The following is a 16495-nucleotide window of genomic DNA, read 5'->3' on the forward strand; positions in this document are numbered from 1 at the left end:
TTTTCTCATCAGGTAGCACCGTATGTCTTCACACATCGTCAAAATTAGTTTTTCTCTGTATTCGACAATCTTGGCGTTCCATACCTCACACATATTGTTTGTGATATTATCGATTTTGGGCCCATGACTGAAGTAGGCATTTGATCACACTGCAGGCTCAAACCTTTGAAGATGCTCCCAAGCTCTCACATTCACTTGCTTCATTTTCGTCATTGCACTATTGAATTCTTGAAAATAGTGCATTGTGTACATTTTCACACCATTTATTTAGTTTGTTGATCCTTGAAATGCTTGATAATTTTTTTTTTCAGATATGAAGCACGCAATTTCTGTGGTGTGCATTAGGCATTATTTCTTTTATGGTCAACTCCAAACCCTTCATGCATCATCCAAACATATCAGTAAATAGCAACCACCAGGAACAGAGTAATAAGGTAGAAACTTTCATGCATATAAGTTAATATCAAGCAACCATTAGGAACATAATAAGTTAATATCAAGCATCCACTAGCAATCAGAAAATATAAAATAGTTAACACGTTACCTTTTGTTGGTCCAAAATAAAATTCCATCCAAGCTGTGTCACATCTCCCAAATCCTCTTGTAACAGTGTCAAAAACCACTTACATGTGTCTTTGCATTTGTTAGGAACGACTACATAGGCTATGACAAAAAAATGGTTATTGGCATCTTTCCCCACTGCATTCAAAAGCTGGCCACCGTAGTACCATTTCAAGAAACAACCATCTAGTTTGATAAAAGGTCTGCAACCCTTTTTAAAACCCTTCTTACATGCATCCAAACTAATGTACAACCTATCAAACAGTAGAAAAGACTCCGACTGGATAATTTTCTCCATTAATATTGTTGATCTGGTATTACTCTTATGTAATTCCATCAGATAATCACGCACCTTTTCATATTATGCCATAGCATTACCAACTACAACTTTCTTAGAAACTTTAAGTGTCCTTGCAATTATTCTTGGGTTCAGTTGGACATTATACTATTCTATCATATGGTTCATTACATGTCTTGGTTTCATGTCAGGTTGAATGAGTAGCTCTTTAATTAGCTTAGAAGCAACCTAACCCCAGTCAACCATGTTGCTACTATAGTCCCTAGCACAAGTATGCTCATCAAATAAAGTCTTCACTTGAAAACATCTACTCGCAGAATTTCAAGAAGTAAATATCAACCAAGGACAAGCCTCAGCTGCACATGTTGCCCTTAATCTATGTTTTTCATTCTTAATGTATAAGACATTATTTTCTTCATAAACAAAATAGTCTTTTAGTGCCTTTTTGAAAAGGTCCATTGTTAAAAATATTGTCTAACCTCGAACTCAATCTCACCATATTCAGTATTCATCAAATGCATCATATGCTGTCTTACTCTCATCCTCTGAAAAATTAGGTTGTTGAAGGCCTCACTCTCATACTCATATGACTTATCATAATCACTATCCATCTCCACATTGGTTGGAACTAGACCGAACTCATTAAGCCTTTGACCAATATTACCTTTTTCACCATCATCTGCCCCTCCTATAAGCCTATGTTTCTGCCCTCTTCGTAGGCCCTCAACATTTGGCCTAGGCACAGAATTTTGACATTCTATGTTCCCATTAGATATCCCATCTCTTAGTATATGTCTTCTTCTAACACCTGAATATTTTCTATAGGTCCCATTCTTAGTAATTTTTGGTGTCAGGTTAGACCTAGTATCAGATGAAGAAGTCTTATTACCCCCGCTCTTCTTCTTAGGTGATACTCCTTTTCTCCTCTCACTTTCTGTATTCCTAAATTCTTCATCACTGTCCTTGTCATCTATCTCATAACCAACAGCCTCTTCATTCACTTTCTTCTTATCTGACACTGATTTTTTTGGCCTTCTCTTCTTCTTATTAATTCTTTTTTCTTCATCACTGCTACTGTCATCTGTCTCATATCCAGGAGGAGGAGACTTGTAGGGCACATCCTCAGTAGTCTCATATCCATCATCAGAGGAAGATGATGATGAACTCACTATAACAATCTCAAAAACTAAACCTTTATCAATTATTTCAGGTAAATCCACTACGTGATCAAAATAAATATACAATTCACCAGTGTCCCTGTTCATCAGTTTATTTTTTCTCATATGATTAATTTTCATATCCCCTTTAATGTCACGAAGACCAGCTTCTATGTTGGGTGCTCTCATATCAAGTCAAAATATCTCTTTATACCCTGTGTAACCTAACTCTTTAAACAATGTCACCAAGTCAAAGAAATTAACATAATCTAGGTCCAGTGAAAAAAATCTCTTTACTTTTTCATGCAAGTAGCAGAGATCTCCTTCAAAATCTCTATGAAATCTCCCCCATGATAAAACATAGGAATAATTAAATATTCAGACATATGCGAAAAATATATATGTATTAGAATCTTAGTGGCATATCGAAACAACAAACGGTTAACAAAAATTTCAATTTTTCCTAATTTCATGACCGTCCAAATTATTGGAATCTGTTTCTAGATTTTTTAATGTCCTATAAAATAATATATTCTCAAACCTGAGTATTTACATTGGACATTACTTTAATTAGAAAAAATTATTTAACAAATAATTAATCAGATTTTATGTTTTCTTTATCTAGGACCACAAGTGGATTGCAATCATCAATGGTGGTATGTTAGAGTCAATTAATACGACTGCATAAAACACAAGAGACGAAGAGATATATGAAGAATGAGGCTAACTTCGACTGTGACAAACATCGTCAGTAAACTTCTCCAAGCGCCGTCAGACCTCCATCAACAATAATGACATTAACTTCGTCAGCGCTCTCGCCAGTAATAACGTCAACACGAAATTCCACCTCCCCAAGATCAACAATGGTTATAAATGTGAATAAGGTTCTCCCCTAGAATTTTCTAGTAATTCTGATAAGTGATTGAAGGGTTTTTATAGAATGCCAGAATGTGAACAAAAGTGAAACGTCTCCTTCCATCAAAATGACGACATTTTTTGTTGACGTGGAAGAGGACAATTAATCCCTTGACCATTTTGAGGTGTACACGTGTACAGCGATCATTCACTTCAGCAAGGATAGGTGCTAACAAACACGGTTGTTGGGATAGCTCAGTATTTTTCATTCAGAATTAACAGAAAAATACCCACAAGATCGCCGTATTATATAATAGAAATAGAAGACGAACCGAAATAAATTATTTAAAAAAAAAAGTCGTGTTGTTATTCCACAAAATAAACCAGAATCAAATTAGTCACTCAAATATTTATGCTAACCAAATATAAGAAAAAGAAAATATTGAATATAGTAGAACTACTCGACAAGGAGAAAAAGTATTTTAATTAATTTATGTAATAAAATACTTTAGGTCACATTTAATAAAATATTTTAGCTTATTTAAGTAAAAAAAAAAAAAAACTAATGTATTTTTGCCCAAAAAAAATAAAAATAAAACAAGTCTTCCTCAGCCTCGCCGCCTTCCTCGCTCTGCATTCTCAGTTTCTCACTCGCACTTCCTCCGTCTCCGCCTTGACTCCGTCGCTCTCCGCGCAGCCGTACGCGAGTCTGCTGATCCAGTCGCCGAAGCTCGTTGGTGCTCTGGTCGAGGGAGCATCGCTCTCCTCTCCTGCTTCTCTGCTCCGCCGTTACGTCAGTTCAGGTAGGCCTTCTCCGCTGTGATTTGTTTCTGTTTCTGTTATGCTCAACGGCAATTGAGATCATATATATAATAATTAATCTTAATAAGAAAATCAAGCTGGTATCATATTAAAAGCTTTGATCTTGTACTTGGACCCTAAGCCCTTTCTATTAAAAGGATAGGTTTACACGAGGTGTGTACAAATCTAATGGTTGCTCAATTATTAAGTTAACATACTGGATTAAATATAAGAATGAAATAATAGAAAACATTACAAATTGAAAGCCTATAGGTTTAGCCCTGCTGGCATGTGCAAAAGTGATATGAGAGTTCTGTAAATTGTAGCCTTGTAGTTATCTCACATCAGTTATACATTAGTGTAAGTTTTGACCATTCAACTTTTGAAAATATAAAGTACACTATTTCCTTTGTTAAGTTTATGCTTATGGATGGCATCTGTTGCTATCTATTTTACGAAAGCATAGACCATGTCTGATTGATAGTGCACGAAATTGCAATTTGAATAATATTGAATTTTCTCTTTATAATAGAAAAGGGATTACTTACATGTCTTGTTATATTCTCATGCAGAAATGATTGTGTTATCATTATCAGCTATGTTGATAATAGTTCAAACATTATTATCAACTCAACCCATTTCTTTCACATTTAGTGATTTGAGTCTTCCAACTTCTCTACAACAATGAAAGTCCAATTTTTCGCATCACCCCTTAAATATAATTTTCAGCTATACCTAGGTTTCAAAGTTCCCATCTTTAGATATATATGCATGTTGGATTTCATTATGATCTATTCCATATTTCCATCTTTGTTGGTTCTCGTTATATTCTAATCTTTGGTAGTTATAAATTTCGAAGTTCTATTCTTTTCCGATTGGTTTCCATTGAGTTGTTCCAATTTTCCAATTATAGTACTCATTCACGAATGAATATAACAATGGGGTGTTCGTGTTGCAGGGTAGGTTGGCGCTACTGGTTCATTTGTTTGAGAGCATGCATCCTCCTTTAACGTTACACAAGCACCCGATGTGTGCTGAAGTGAGTTTATTTTGTTAATCAGTTGTTGCTTTTTGTTTGTTAGATATAGTATTGAATGTATTACTAGTGTGGTTGTTTTGATTTGTTTTGTGTTAATTCCTATGACATAGAATAATCGTAGTTAGTTGTAGGACTTTTGTTCCCAAACACAAGACTCCTGTTGCTTAATATATTGGGTAAGTAAATTCTTAACTGCTAGGAGAGGAAGAGAAAAATTGTGTTTCCTGCCATATTCTGAGTTATTACTATGGCTAACTTTCAATGCATCTTTTTTATGCAATAGCTGATGTAGTAATCTATGAATGAAACAAAGCATGACCTTTTTCTTATATGTAACAACCTAATTTATGGAAGATTAGAATGTGCTAAAGCTGGAGAGATTTTTTCCAAGGATGATGCTGCCTTAGTTGTCATTCTTCATCGAACTTTCCCTTCCTCCTTGCCACTTTTCCTTGCCGTGTGAGTCTACATTTTGACTTCGGAAGAGAAGGCAAAATCGTCATAAATTTGGAAATCTCTTTTTAATCTCTATTCTTTTCCACTGGTGTTAAAGGAAAATTATTTTATTGGTCCTGCAAATATGATGACAAGTAACTGTTGCTAGAAATCTTATTTTAGACAGTGTTGTGACTTGTGAGCCAGTATTTGTGCAGATTATTGAGCAGTTCCAAAAGTGTCATGTGGAGCACCCTGTTGGAAAATTCTTTGGTGAATGTACAGATTTGAAAATAAAGCTGGATCGCTGTTTTAGACAAGAAGTGAGCATTTCATTCATTTTTTCTCCGAAAAAACTGCCCCATTTGTTTTATCTTGTTTTCCCATTGTTTCTGATGATTGTGGATGTGTTTTAACAGAAAGCTTTGAAGCGAAAGGCCAACTTTGAAGAGAGCAAGAAGTTTAAAGAACAACTCCGAGCTTTTAGGAAAGAAAATGCTGTAAGTGGCAGTCAATAGAACAAATAACTTCGTACCAGCTTGATATAATATACATTTTGCCGCCTTCAAAAGAATATATGGTGTATCAAATATTTGTCTACTTGCTGTTTTTGATGAATCAATATGTATGTAGCTCAATTATTTTAACTTTGAACATGAGCAAAACATCCTGTTTAGATTCTACCTAAGAGTTCAAAGTTCTATTAGGATAATGAATTGAGAAGTTATAGTGCCTATTCTTGGCATGTTATATGTTGCTTATGACAATTGATTTTGACTTCTTAGTTGCCTTAAGAGAATATATAATAATAAATTATAAAAGAGACATTCATCAGTTTTGAAATCTTGATGTGTAGTTATGTTCTTTTTTATTTTGTATGCATTTTTATCTAAGGGAAGACTTTTTGGCATCCAACACTATGACATAATCAGGCATAGGATTTGTATGAATTTCTTAATGATTTATAGTTTGAGACGCTTCACTAGGGTTTGACGATCAAACTTGAACTTCAATTACTTCCCCCATTAGTGTTTATGATGCATAATTACACAGCTGGTTTCTTAAGACTAGTATTTTAAAGCCAAAAAGGATGAGGCCTTTAAAGAACCATGAAGAAACCAAATTTGACATTTTTTCATCCGACATATTTCTCCAGATAGTTCCCACCCTCATCTGTCAATCTGTCGCTACTCCCCCTCCTCCTCCCCGGACCCAACAAAAAAAAAAAAAAACAAAAAAACACCAAAACACAAGCACCTGTGTTGAAAACTCAAAATGTAACTATATATTAACAATGGTGATGCAAAAAACCTAAGGAATTTAGCTTAGATGGTGGGGAAATGTCTGCGAAGAGCATCAGTGAGAAATATTGCCTCTTCTTCACTCTGACCTGCCTTCCAGACCTTAAATTGTCCTACAGTGCAAGAGGGCATTTCGCTCCAACGTTTGAGTATAGACATTGAATAGGGGCCTGCTCCTACTCTTTCACCCTTAGGGGTCAGGCAATGCCAAACGGGAATCTCAGGATTCTCCACCACCTGTCTTCTTGCCGTAATATCAGTAATATTTGCATCTTCTTCGTCATCATCACTCAACACAATAACATGTGGAATGGAATTTTGAACTTTGTGTTTTGCGGTCGGCGTACTTGTATCCTGTTTGCCCTTCATACCTGCCTCAACAGAGTTAGCAACTGAAACGCTTTGCTTTTCCTTCATTGTCTGTGTAGCACTCAAAGTTACATTCAGCATTCTGCCATCTATCATAATGAAGAATACAAAAGTCACTTTTACATGAGGAAAAAACGTGTATATAGATCTAAAGGTTGCTCAATCTAAGTAGTTAACAGTGGATTAAATATAAGAATGAAATAACAGAAAACATTTCAAAGACGCATGTAATTCTAATTAATCACGGTGACCAAATTAAAATGTGTATCAGATTCTTGAAAACATGGAGTAGAAATCGGCTCAAATTTGTGCAGTTTAGAACGAACAAAATAAATTAGTTCAGAGGACTCAATAAGCATACAAAGTAAGGAGGGAGTACAAAGGAAAACCTGGTAAACCTGTAATATCTGTTCTACCATTCAAGAGTGAAGCAAAACCATTGTGTTTGAAATCGAGTCCAATAGAATTATGAGTCTCTCCTACAGCGAACTCCAACAAGTCATTTTGCTCAATGTCATCTTTCCTTGGGGAACCTTCCCGTGACGATCTATTCAAGTGAGAAGCAAAACCATTGTGGTTGGAATCGAGTCCAATAGAATTATGAGTCTCTCCTATGGCGAACTCCAACAAGTCATTTTGCTCAATGCCATCTTTTCTTGGGGAAGCTTCCGGTGACGATTTAACATCAACTGTTTCAGGTATTACTTTTGGAATATCACTTAATAAGCGTGATTGTTCTGATGGAGTCTCAAGCTTTGTTTTTCGGTCCATGTACTCAAAAAGTGTACAGGAATATGGTTAAGGGCCACAATGTCTAATCAAACCTATAATATTAGATAATAGAAAACAATGAATTCAAATCAAAACAACAGTAATAGATTTCCAGCTTACATTTTATCTTGGGAGGAGAAGAGGAATTGTTTTTTACAATGCTCGTTTGGACATTACCAAGAGCACTGGATATACTTGATCCAGCTTTAAACTGGGTAACAATGCATATATATTTGGCCTTTAATTGCTATTCTAAGGTAACAATCCAATATTATCATGAAAGGATATTCTTTCCTCCATCCCTTTTCATTGGCCAGAGCAATGCGATTTTGTAACAATTTTATCTCCCTTGGGATCCACTGTCACATATAGCAGAATAGAAAGACAAATAACATCACATGCTATTCGAAAAATGAAGATTAAGCACAAAAGTTAAAATGATAATTTAAAGGGAAAATTACAAAATTGCCAGCCTAATAGGTTTAGCACCCGCTGGAATGTGCAAAAGTGAGATGAGACTTCCATTAATTGTAGCCTTGTAGTATTCTTGATTCAGTTATGCACTAGCATAAGTTTTGACCAAACAACTTCTGAAAATATAAACTAAACTATTTCCTTTGTTAAATTTAAGCTCATGCATAGCATCTGTTGCAATCTATTTTACGAAAGCATAGACCCTTTCTAATTGCTAGGCTACACAAAATTCCAATTTGAAAAATATTGAATTTTATCTTTACAATAGAAAAGGGATAGAGAAAACCCGTAAAGTCGATATGATACATACATGTCTTATTATATCCTCATGCAGACTCCTGGCTTTCTGATCCAGCTCCAGCTGTGAAACATAATGAGGCGGTTATTATCTCTCTACATTACTCTATTAATCTGATCAATTACATGATTTTTCAAGTCAAACTCTTATTCACCAGAACCCTACTGCTCAAACCACAAGTGGTGAAACAGCTAAAAATATGGGTTCGAAGAGACCAACCATAACTAGAAATTACGAAATAGACAAATGGCCCTAAATGTAGAAAAGCATCTATTTTCCAGAAGCTACGGGTATGAATGCCTCTTCCAGCTTCCCTATGATTTACATCAGTGATACACAGGAAACTTACTACAGTAGGCTGTTTGAGCAAGCCATTTCTCATTCTCTCGCACAGATCTTTACATTCTTCCTGCAAATAATGCTGTATGTCAATAATTATGAACATACAAACTAGGATCATTGCTGACTATGTAGCTTAAACCTGAAAACTAGGCACAATTTCTTGTAACAGTTGCAAACAAAACTAACTAATCCACCTTGTTACAATCAACTAACTATTCTAAATAACTAGGTGTCCAAGAAAATATGAAAAAACTGATTTCATTAAGAAATTGTTACTTATTTTGCTCCAATATATCCAAAATTGGGGGTAATATCAGCAGGAAGTCCTGATAGAACTTAGAACAGTATTAATACCTCTGTAAAGTCATCATCTGAAACTTTCAAAATAGGTACATCATTTAGCTCATTTGAAAGTGTAAGCAGAATCTCTCTGTTGATTTCATCATTCTTTGGTCTGTTTATTCCTGTGGTTGATGCAGACACAGAAAGTCAACATATGCATATTGTAATATCTGCTAGCCAGTAAAAGGAATCAACATTCTGCAGCAATGTGCTATGCTATTAGGGAACAAATATTGTGATCAAAGATTTAGATGTTATACCTCATTTTATATTCATTTCCCAATAGTTCTTGTTCTTTAAATTATTAGTTATCTTTTTCTTGCATATTTTACCATAAGCAATCTTCTGCAGCTCTTCACTATAGAACATACCTTCAATGCATTTATATGAGAGCACTCTAGAAATAAGATAATCAAACAATGACCTTAGGTAGAGTACTAACGTTTTACATACAGTAAAATTAACTAGTAACCACTATGATTGCATTAAAAATAAATAAATCAGAAGGCTGTCCCTCTGTGACCAGTAACTTCTGGCCATCCCAAAAACAATTACCTAGTACTTGCTCAAGCTTATGTGGGTTTCTCTGAAATATTTCATATGGATTAGTTCTGACTCTTACAAAACTTCCAATCACTTTGCAATCAAATTTTTCTGGTTGCTTCAAAAGTTCTTCGACTAAACTTCTCTTCAGATACACAAGCTTGAGGTTTGCACTGACAATGGCTGCAAAACAGCTTTTCTGCTCTTCTAAATCTACATTCTTATGAGACTGTGTACTCGAAATCAATTTTCTCTTCCTTGAAAGATTCAATCGTTCATTGGTATCCCTATCTTCTGAAGTAATACTGGTATCAACCTCCATGTCCTCAGAGTTATCAGAAAAATGCTTTGCGAGAAGCTTATATATACTGTTCCTATTCACTGATTTCCTCCCAAGTAAAGACCTTAATTGTACATCACAAACCACCTTTCTCTTCTTCTCGGGGTCGAAAAGCTTGTTCTCTTTGCAGTAGTCCATGATGATAGAAGCAACCTCTTGTTCAGAAAATTCCCTGCTCGTGTCTTTACCAACACTCTGAAGAAAATCCATGAGAATTCTTGAACACCATCCAATAAACTCCATTTGCTTATCTTTCAGCTTTCCATTTATTGATTTTTTCTTTTTGACGCACCTCTTCTTTTTCTTCGCGTGTTTAACTCCAGCAGTGTTATACAGATCATCGTCAGAAACTATAAAGTCACTCCCATCAGATTCTCCAATATCATCTTCCCCTTCACCAATTTCGTCTAGACCAACAACGGACTTCAAGTTTTTACCACTCTTCAGGACCTTATGTGCTTTAGAAACGTGCTGTGACTTCAGCCCTTCCTTTCGTTTTATATTTTCATAATATTCTGAAAATAAGCATTCATATGTACTGGGATCTTTGAAGTCCACCTTTCCCTGTTATTAGGGGGAAAAAACACATAAAAATATATGTGACAAGAAAACCATACAAGAATAAGAGATAAAATTGATCGGAAATCATACCAGATGAGAATGTGCGAGAGAGGAGGAAAAGAAAAAGGAAAGGGGGGGGGGGGGGGGATCAAATAGCACACTTTTTTTATGATCAATGAGAAAAATATTAAACTTGTTGCATTACAAGGTAAATTCCACAAGAGTTGCATCAGAATTTTATTCAGCCGCATGAAACTTTTTGTTCATGTCAGAGTTCAATCCAAGATTCAATACAATAATTCCCTACTTAAAGTTTAATATAAAACTGAGACTTTTGTAATTTCTACAAAATGTAAGATTTTGGATACTAAATCTCCTTTCATGTAAGCCATATGAATATAAATATATTGTATCGAGTTAGTTCCTGTTTCACATTAAGGGTGAGTTTGTTTCAGCCCTTTTTCTTTTACTGAAAAAATCAGTTTCACATACTTCTATAGCTTTTGATTAAAATTAATTTTCAGCTTTTTTCAACTATATAAAAAAATTGAGTTGTAAAATCACTTTGAAAAATAAAAAATCAGAAACAACCGCACCCTAAAACAATAAGCCAATAATGCATCCCTTTTAAAGGCTGCATTATTATTGTCTCAGCATAAAAATCCTGCATAATTAGTATAAACACATTCTAAAATGTAAAAAACTAAAAACACACAAAAAGAAACAAATGGACCTTTTGTTAACTTTGTTTTCAAACATTTTAAGATTTCTTCCTTTCTTAAGTATCAAAAAATTTTAGGATTCTAAATACTAGTTAGGACCTTGGGGCTATATCTTACTCCATCAGAATCAATGTCAACATTTTCTTCAATTAGTATTGCAAGTTTTATGCAGTGATGACAGAGTCCTTTGGTCCCATTGATAACTACAAACTCAGCATCACATAGGCAACGCCCACAAACAGCATTTGGGCAGCAAAAGCATCTAAACTTGGAGGCTTTCTGGCAAAGTGAGCAGATATGTGAATCTGCAAAAAGAATTTGTCTGGAAGTCATTTAATGCCGAATGGACTAACATACATTTTAGCTTACCATCTCAAATGAATTGCCAAGCATACAAGAAAGCACATTTCCTCATGACAATAAAGACATGTTCTTCAATAACACAAAGCTCTGCCAGACTACCACCTCGTTAAGAAAATAAAATACATAACATATGCCATCTATGAAGGTTTAAGACGTATCGAATACCAAATGTTTTAAAGGACGTCTGAGATATTCAAGATACGCAAGTTCGATGGTAAAGATTGAGTTAGACATAAGCATCTGCAGATTAAAATATTATGGTAGGAAATGACATCTTCATGTTGGAATCCATTGCAAGAATATGTACCATTTGAAAAAAAATGAATAACTAAAGAAAGAAAGAAATGTGTTCGAATACCTTATATAGACCATAGAGATAAAGTGAAGCAGCTTACCACAAGTAAAATTTGTGTCAGCCTCCAAAAAGGAATCATCTTCCTTCACACAAGAAGGATGATAAGATTTAAGGCAATCCCTACAAGAAACATGGATTAACCATCAAAATGAAAGTTACTCACAGAACAAAGTGTACCTTTGTAAAATGTTCCTAATCCAGCTTCATCATCATTAACAAGCATACTAGTGACAGTGATGTGCTTGGTTACACTATATCAGATATTTCCAAGTATACTACAATATCAAAGTTTACTACTTATTATTTACTATTAAGACAAACTAGGAAATTCTAGTTTTCTCCTATGCTTAATGACTACCAAGAAAGATGAAACTCGGTGTATTTAAAAAGAAAAGAAAGGAAAAAACCCTAAATCATCAAAGCAATTATTTTAGCACGGAAATAACCACTGATAACCCTGGATCATCAAAGTAATGGAAAAACTTTGTGCATGCTAAAAAATGAGCAAAATCATGGATTCTCATTTAACCAAAACAAAAATGAAACAGCATCTAAATAATTTATGTTGCTGAACTTACCCATAATCGCACACCCTCATCAACCCACCATCCTTGCACACAAAACACCAATCTTCAGCAACTTCCTCCTTTTTAATTTTGGATTTTTTCCCCATCTTATTTCAGGTATCAACTCAGTTCATCACCAGTGCTCTACAAGACACAGTTGGAGAAACCAGAAATGAAGAGACCAGGACGCATCATGCATTGCACTTAAAAGCAAGCCCCAGAAAAGAAAAAAAACTTTTTTTTTTCTTTTTGGAGAAAGTATGAACCTTTGAGAAACATGCAAATGTGAGTGATGACATTCACCAAATTGGAAAAGGCAAAAGAAATTCAAATTAAGAAAATAAACATGCGAGGGTTTGTTCAAAAAAAGGGGGAAAAAAATCACGGTTGCCAGCTGAGCAAAGCTTACTTACATTAAGAGGTATAAGAGAGTTTGCGTGTTGAAGCTGAAGTGATGGTGTGGCGCAGAGTGTGATCTTCCTCCTCTTCTTCTTATTCTTCTTCGAAAATCGAAACAGTGATGGTGAGTGAGTGAATGTTGTGTCAATACCTGACACCCCCGAAAAAGAAGAAAAAAAGTGTACGGATGGTAGTTTGTTGGGAGCACCAAAAAACAGAATGAAGAGAGAGGACTCACTCACACTGGTGGGTAGTGAAGTGCATGCTGCCTGATGCGCATTAACAATCAACTACATTTAAACCCGAGCATATTTTTGTAGAAAGATTACACAAATCATTAGAATTTATTGTTTTTTATTATTAATATTTAAAAATATGAGATAAAATAAATCTTTGAATTATTAAACTAAAAAAATTAAGTTGATAGTTAAATAATAAAAAAAGTATTAAAAACCAATATTAATTGAGTATAATATGTACAATAAATTGAAAAAAAAGTAAAATTAAAATTAAAAATTAAATCATTAATTAATTATTTAATTTTAAATTTAAAAATTTAAAAATTAAGATTAGTATTTAAATCCATTCACACTATATACGGTTATTTTTAATCTTACAGTAACTTCTAATACATGTCTAAAACTCACCGTCATCTTCTTCGATTCTCATCTCGCGTCACTGAATTTCTCGTCGGCCATACCGAGGCCGCCGCATCCTCCCACCGACACCGTCCTCGCCTTCGCTGGTCATTCCGATGCGCCTCGCCCTTTGACGCTCAGCTTAACGTTGCTGTTGCTATTTTTTTTTTTGCCTCTCTTCCGAACCGGCTTCGATTTTTCCCAATCCTTTAAACCTCTTCTCACCAATTATACCACCATGCTTTTCTTCTTTTTCGGATCCAAGCATGGTTAGCTTCTTTCATGATTTGAGCCCTATGATTCATAACAGTGCCGCTTTTGTTATGACTAGTCTTTCAACATTATGTTTCACCACAATAATAGTTTCTTCTATTTATTCATCTTCTTCTATTTTGATGGTCAATTTAGGATGGTCATTTTAGTAGATATACAGATGGTTATTTTATTTTTATGTAGATGATTATTTTGATTATATTGAGTTTAGTTATATATAATTAAAATATGTTAGATGTTCAATTCATTAAGTATGCGGATGATTATTTTTATCCTTAAGTGAATGGTTATTTTTATTAAGGGTGAGTGGCATGTGGCAAGCCAAGTAGCGATGGTGAAATGGGATGATTATTGATGAAGGTGTGGTGGCCGCCGGTTGAAAAAGAAGAGAGTATTAGAGGATTTCAGATGATTATTTTTCTGAAATAACTAACTAGATTTTTTAAAAATTTGAAATTTAAAATTTGATGTGAAATAACTAAATAAGAGTTTTTAAATTTATTATTTCGTGGGTAATTTTCATTTTCAACTCATATTAAGGCAAATAAACAGCTGATTGTACACATTATACAAATATCTCATTGACTCCCCAGCAAGACTCTAAATAATAATCGATAACTCAATAACTTTTTTCTTTTTCTAATAAAATAATTTAAAATAGCAAGTTTCAAACTAACCAAAAATAATGTCGTGGTCTTAGACACGCATTAATAATCATTTATTAAGACTTAAGAATTAAGATCAACTCAGTCTATTAATAAAAAAATTAAGAATAAAAAACGAAAAATAAAATTTTGGTAAAAATACTCTTTATTAACACTTATTTCTTATTACAAATAATTCTCACATTCACAATTCAACTTTTACCTTTATTTAAGAATCGAGCCATCATGAAAGAAAAAATTCATGAACATTTTTTCGAGGGCTTCTACTTAAGTGATTGACTAAATGCAACGAAGTACGAAAAAAGTCAAAATAAGAGATAAAGTTGATTTGAAGAAATCGATTGAATGCATGAAGATCCAAGCTGAAGAGAATATTGACAAGAATGTTGTGTCTAAGATTTCTTATAAGAAATCACCGTTGACCATGCCAGGAACATGGAAGGAGATCCCTACTGACCCTTGAGAGAGTGTTGCAGAGGACGATTCTGATCCTGAGAATTGATGATACAAAGAGGATGATGATCTCTCCAAAGAGAATAAACTCTTTGACCCGTGCCCCAACTATACCGATCAGAAAAGATGAGTTCAAGGAATGGTGTAAACCATAGCATGTCATGCTCATTGTCAAAGTCTTAGGAAAGAGAGTGGATTTGGGCTACATGGAACAACGATTGAATAGAGACTAGGTTAAGAAAGGTAAGATAAAAGGAGTGAAAGTTAGACAGATGTCCTACATAAAATTATTTGATTACACATCTGTTTTAAATATATCTATATAAATTAAATTAGATAAATTTAATTATTAATAAGATAAAATATCTAAATAAATCGAATTAGGCCATTTCAATTTATTAAAACAAGTGAAAAATTATATCTGTACTAAATTCTTTAATAAATCTAATCAATCCAATTTAATTTATTATTATAGAAAATACATGATAAATTGAATCAGTTCATAAACTCAATTTACTATAATACATAACACGAAATAAGTATTATTGTGTAAGTATCTGAAGAATAATTATTAATTTAAAATTTTAGATGACCACTTTTAGAAAATAATATTTAGTAAAACTGTTATTAAAATTTTATTTTTTATTATTATTTTAATAATTTTTATTATTTAAGGAAAAATTATAAAAAATAAATAAAAAATAATTAAAGATATATTTGTCTCTTTATAAAAAGATTTGGTTCTTCTTCTTAAATATTATAAGAAGATTTGGTCCTTTTTAATAATTTTAATATTAAAGGTCCTTTTTAATAATTAAATCTTCCTAACGGTCCTTTACAATAATTTCCTCTTAATTTAAAAGGAGTGTCTCCATATATGTTATTTTAAAAGACTTTATTAATATTTTTTTAAAACTAATTTATCAAAAATATAAATTTTAAAAAATTTATTTGTTACTTTACTCTAAAAAAATTTCGCCGATTGATTGATGTATATATTTAAGGGAAGAAAAATGCTACTCATCATTTAAATATTGTCTTTTATTCGGCCTTTGAATCTAATATTTTATTAGTCACAAAAAAATCTAATATTTTATTATTTTAATTTTTTAATTAATCATGTTTCCTATTTTTAAGAAACTATTTTTTTATTTAATTTATTATTATACTTGTCACCGCAAAATTTGTAACCACTTGCAATACATTAATTTTTCGCAAACCATAAAATTTGTAACAACTTTTTGTGCACTAAATCAGCGAAATTTTCTAAAATTAAATAAACAATATAAACATATCCAAAACTATGTAATGACACATCTAAATTATTGAGTAGTGGTTCTAAATTACACATCAGAGAAAGAAAAACTAGACTCAAATATACATCCAAAATTAAAAAAATGCACTCTAAATATTTTATCAACACATCTAAAATTTATGTAAAAAACTTATATATAGACATAAAAACATAATGAACAACATAAATACATCCAAAATTAAGTATTAACATATCTAAATTACATTAACATTACAACTTTCAAATCAAACATATGAATGCAAAAAAAATTATAATCACA

At 33.2% G+C, this 16495-nt stretch overlaps 2 protein-coding genes across 3 annotated transcripts; one reads left to right on the top strand and one right to left on the bottom strand.

Annotated features, from left to right (window-relative positions):
• The first annotated feature begins 3438 nt into the window (after positions 1-3438).
• Positions 3439-5989, top strand: LOC130969784 (uncharacterized). The gene is made up of 4 exons (XM_057895671.1): positions 3439-3674; positions 4631-4711; positions 5365-5469; positions 5566-5989. Exons 2-4 carry the CDS (start codon positions 4667-4669, stop codon positions 5662-5664), a joined length of 249 nt encoding a protein of 82 aa, XP_057751654.1. The 5' UTR covers positions 3439-3674; positions 4631-4666; the 3' UTR covers positions 5665-5989.
• Positions 5990-6110: 121 nt separating this feature from the next.
• LOC130967826 (uncharacterized protein At5g08430-like) lies at positions 6111-13156 on the bottom strand. 2 transcript variants are annotated; one of them, XM_057892851.1, is made up of 11 exons: positions 12907-13156; positions 12506-12637; positions 11968-12047; positions 11309-11514; positions 9599-10490; positions 9056-9165; positions 8709-8768; positions 8372-8422; positions 7875-7946; positions 7206-7599; positions 6111-6905 (listed from the first exon to the last, which is right to left on the bottom strand). In XM_057892851.1, exons 2-11 carry the CDS (start codon positions 12598-12600, stop codon positions 6472-6474), a joined length of 2394 nt encoding a protein of 797 aa, XP_057748834.1. In that variant the 5' UTR covers positions 12601-12637; positions 12907-13156; the 3' UTR covers positions 6111-6471. The 2 variants fall into 2 exon arrangements, with proteins under 2 accessions (XP_057748834.1, XP_057748836.1); XM_057892853.1 differs by having other exon boundaries at positions 6112-6905; positions 11327-11514.
• Positions 13157-16495: the final 3339 nt, after the last annotated feature.

Source organism: Arachis stenosperma, chromosome 3 (genome assembly GCF_014773155.1).
Source record: "Arachis stenosperma cultivar V10309 chromosome 3, arast.V10309.gnm1.PFL2, whole genome shotgun sequence".
NCBI classification, from domain to species: Eukaryota; Viridiplantae; Streptophyta; class Magnoliopsida; order Fabales; family Fabaceae; genus Arachis; species Arachis stenosperma.

What these genes read in the sequence shown, in the direction of transcription:
- LOC130969784 (XM_057895671.1), top strand. Translation starts at nt 4,667, where the DNA reads ATGCATCCTCCTTTAACGTTACACAAGCACCCGATGTGTGCTGAA. An exon ending in AGCACCCGATGTGTGCTGAA is followed by an intron (nt 4,712 to 5,364) that starts GTGAGTTTATTT and finishes GTATTTGTGCAG; the next exon opens with ATTATTGAGCAGTTCCAAAA. An exon ending in ATCGCTGTTTTAGACAAGAA is followed by an intron (nt 5,470 to 5,565) that starts GTGAGCATTTCA and finishes GTGTTTTAACAG; the next exon opens with AAAGCTTTGAAGCGAAAGGC.
- LOC130967826 (XM_057892851.1), bottom strand. Translation starts at nt 12,600, where the DNA reads ATGGGGAAAAAATCCAAAATTAAAAAGGAGGAAGTTGCTGAAGATTGG. An exon ending in TAAGCTTGAGCAAGTACTAG is followed by an intron (nt 9,166 to 9,598) that starts GTAATTGTTTTT and finishes CATCAACCACAG; the next exon opens with GAATAAACAGACCAAAGAAT. An exon ending in CAGATGATGACTTTACAGAG is followed by an intron (nt 8,769 to 9,055) that starts GTATTAATACTG and finishes CATTATTTGCAG; the next exon opens with GAAGAATGTAAAGATCTGTG.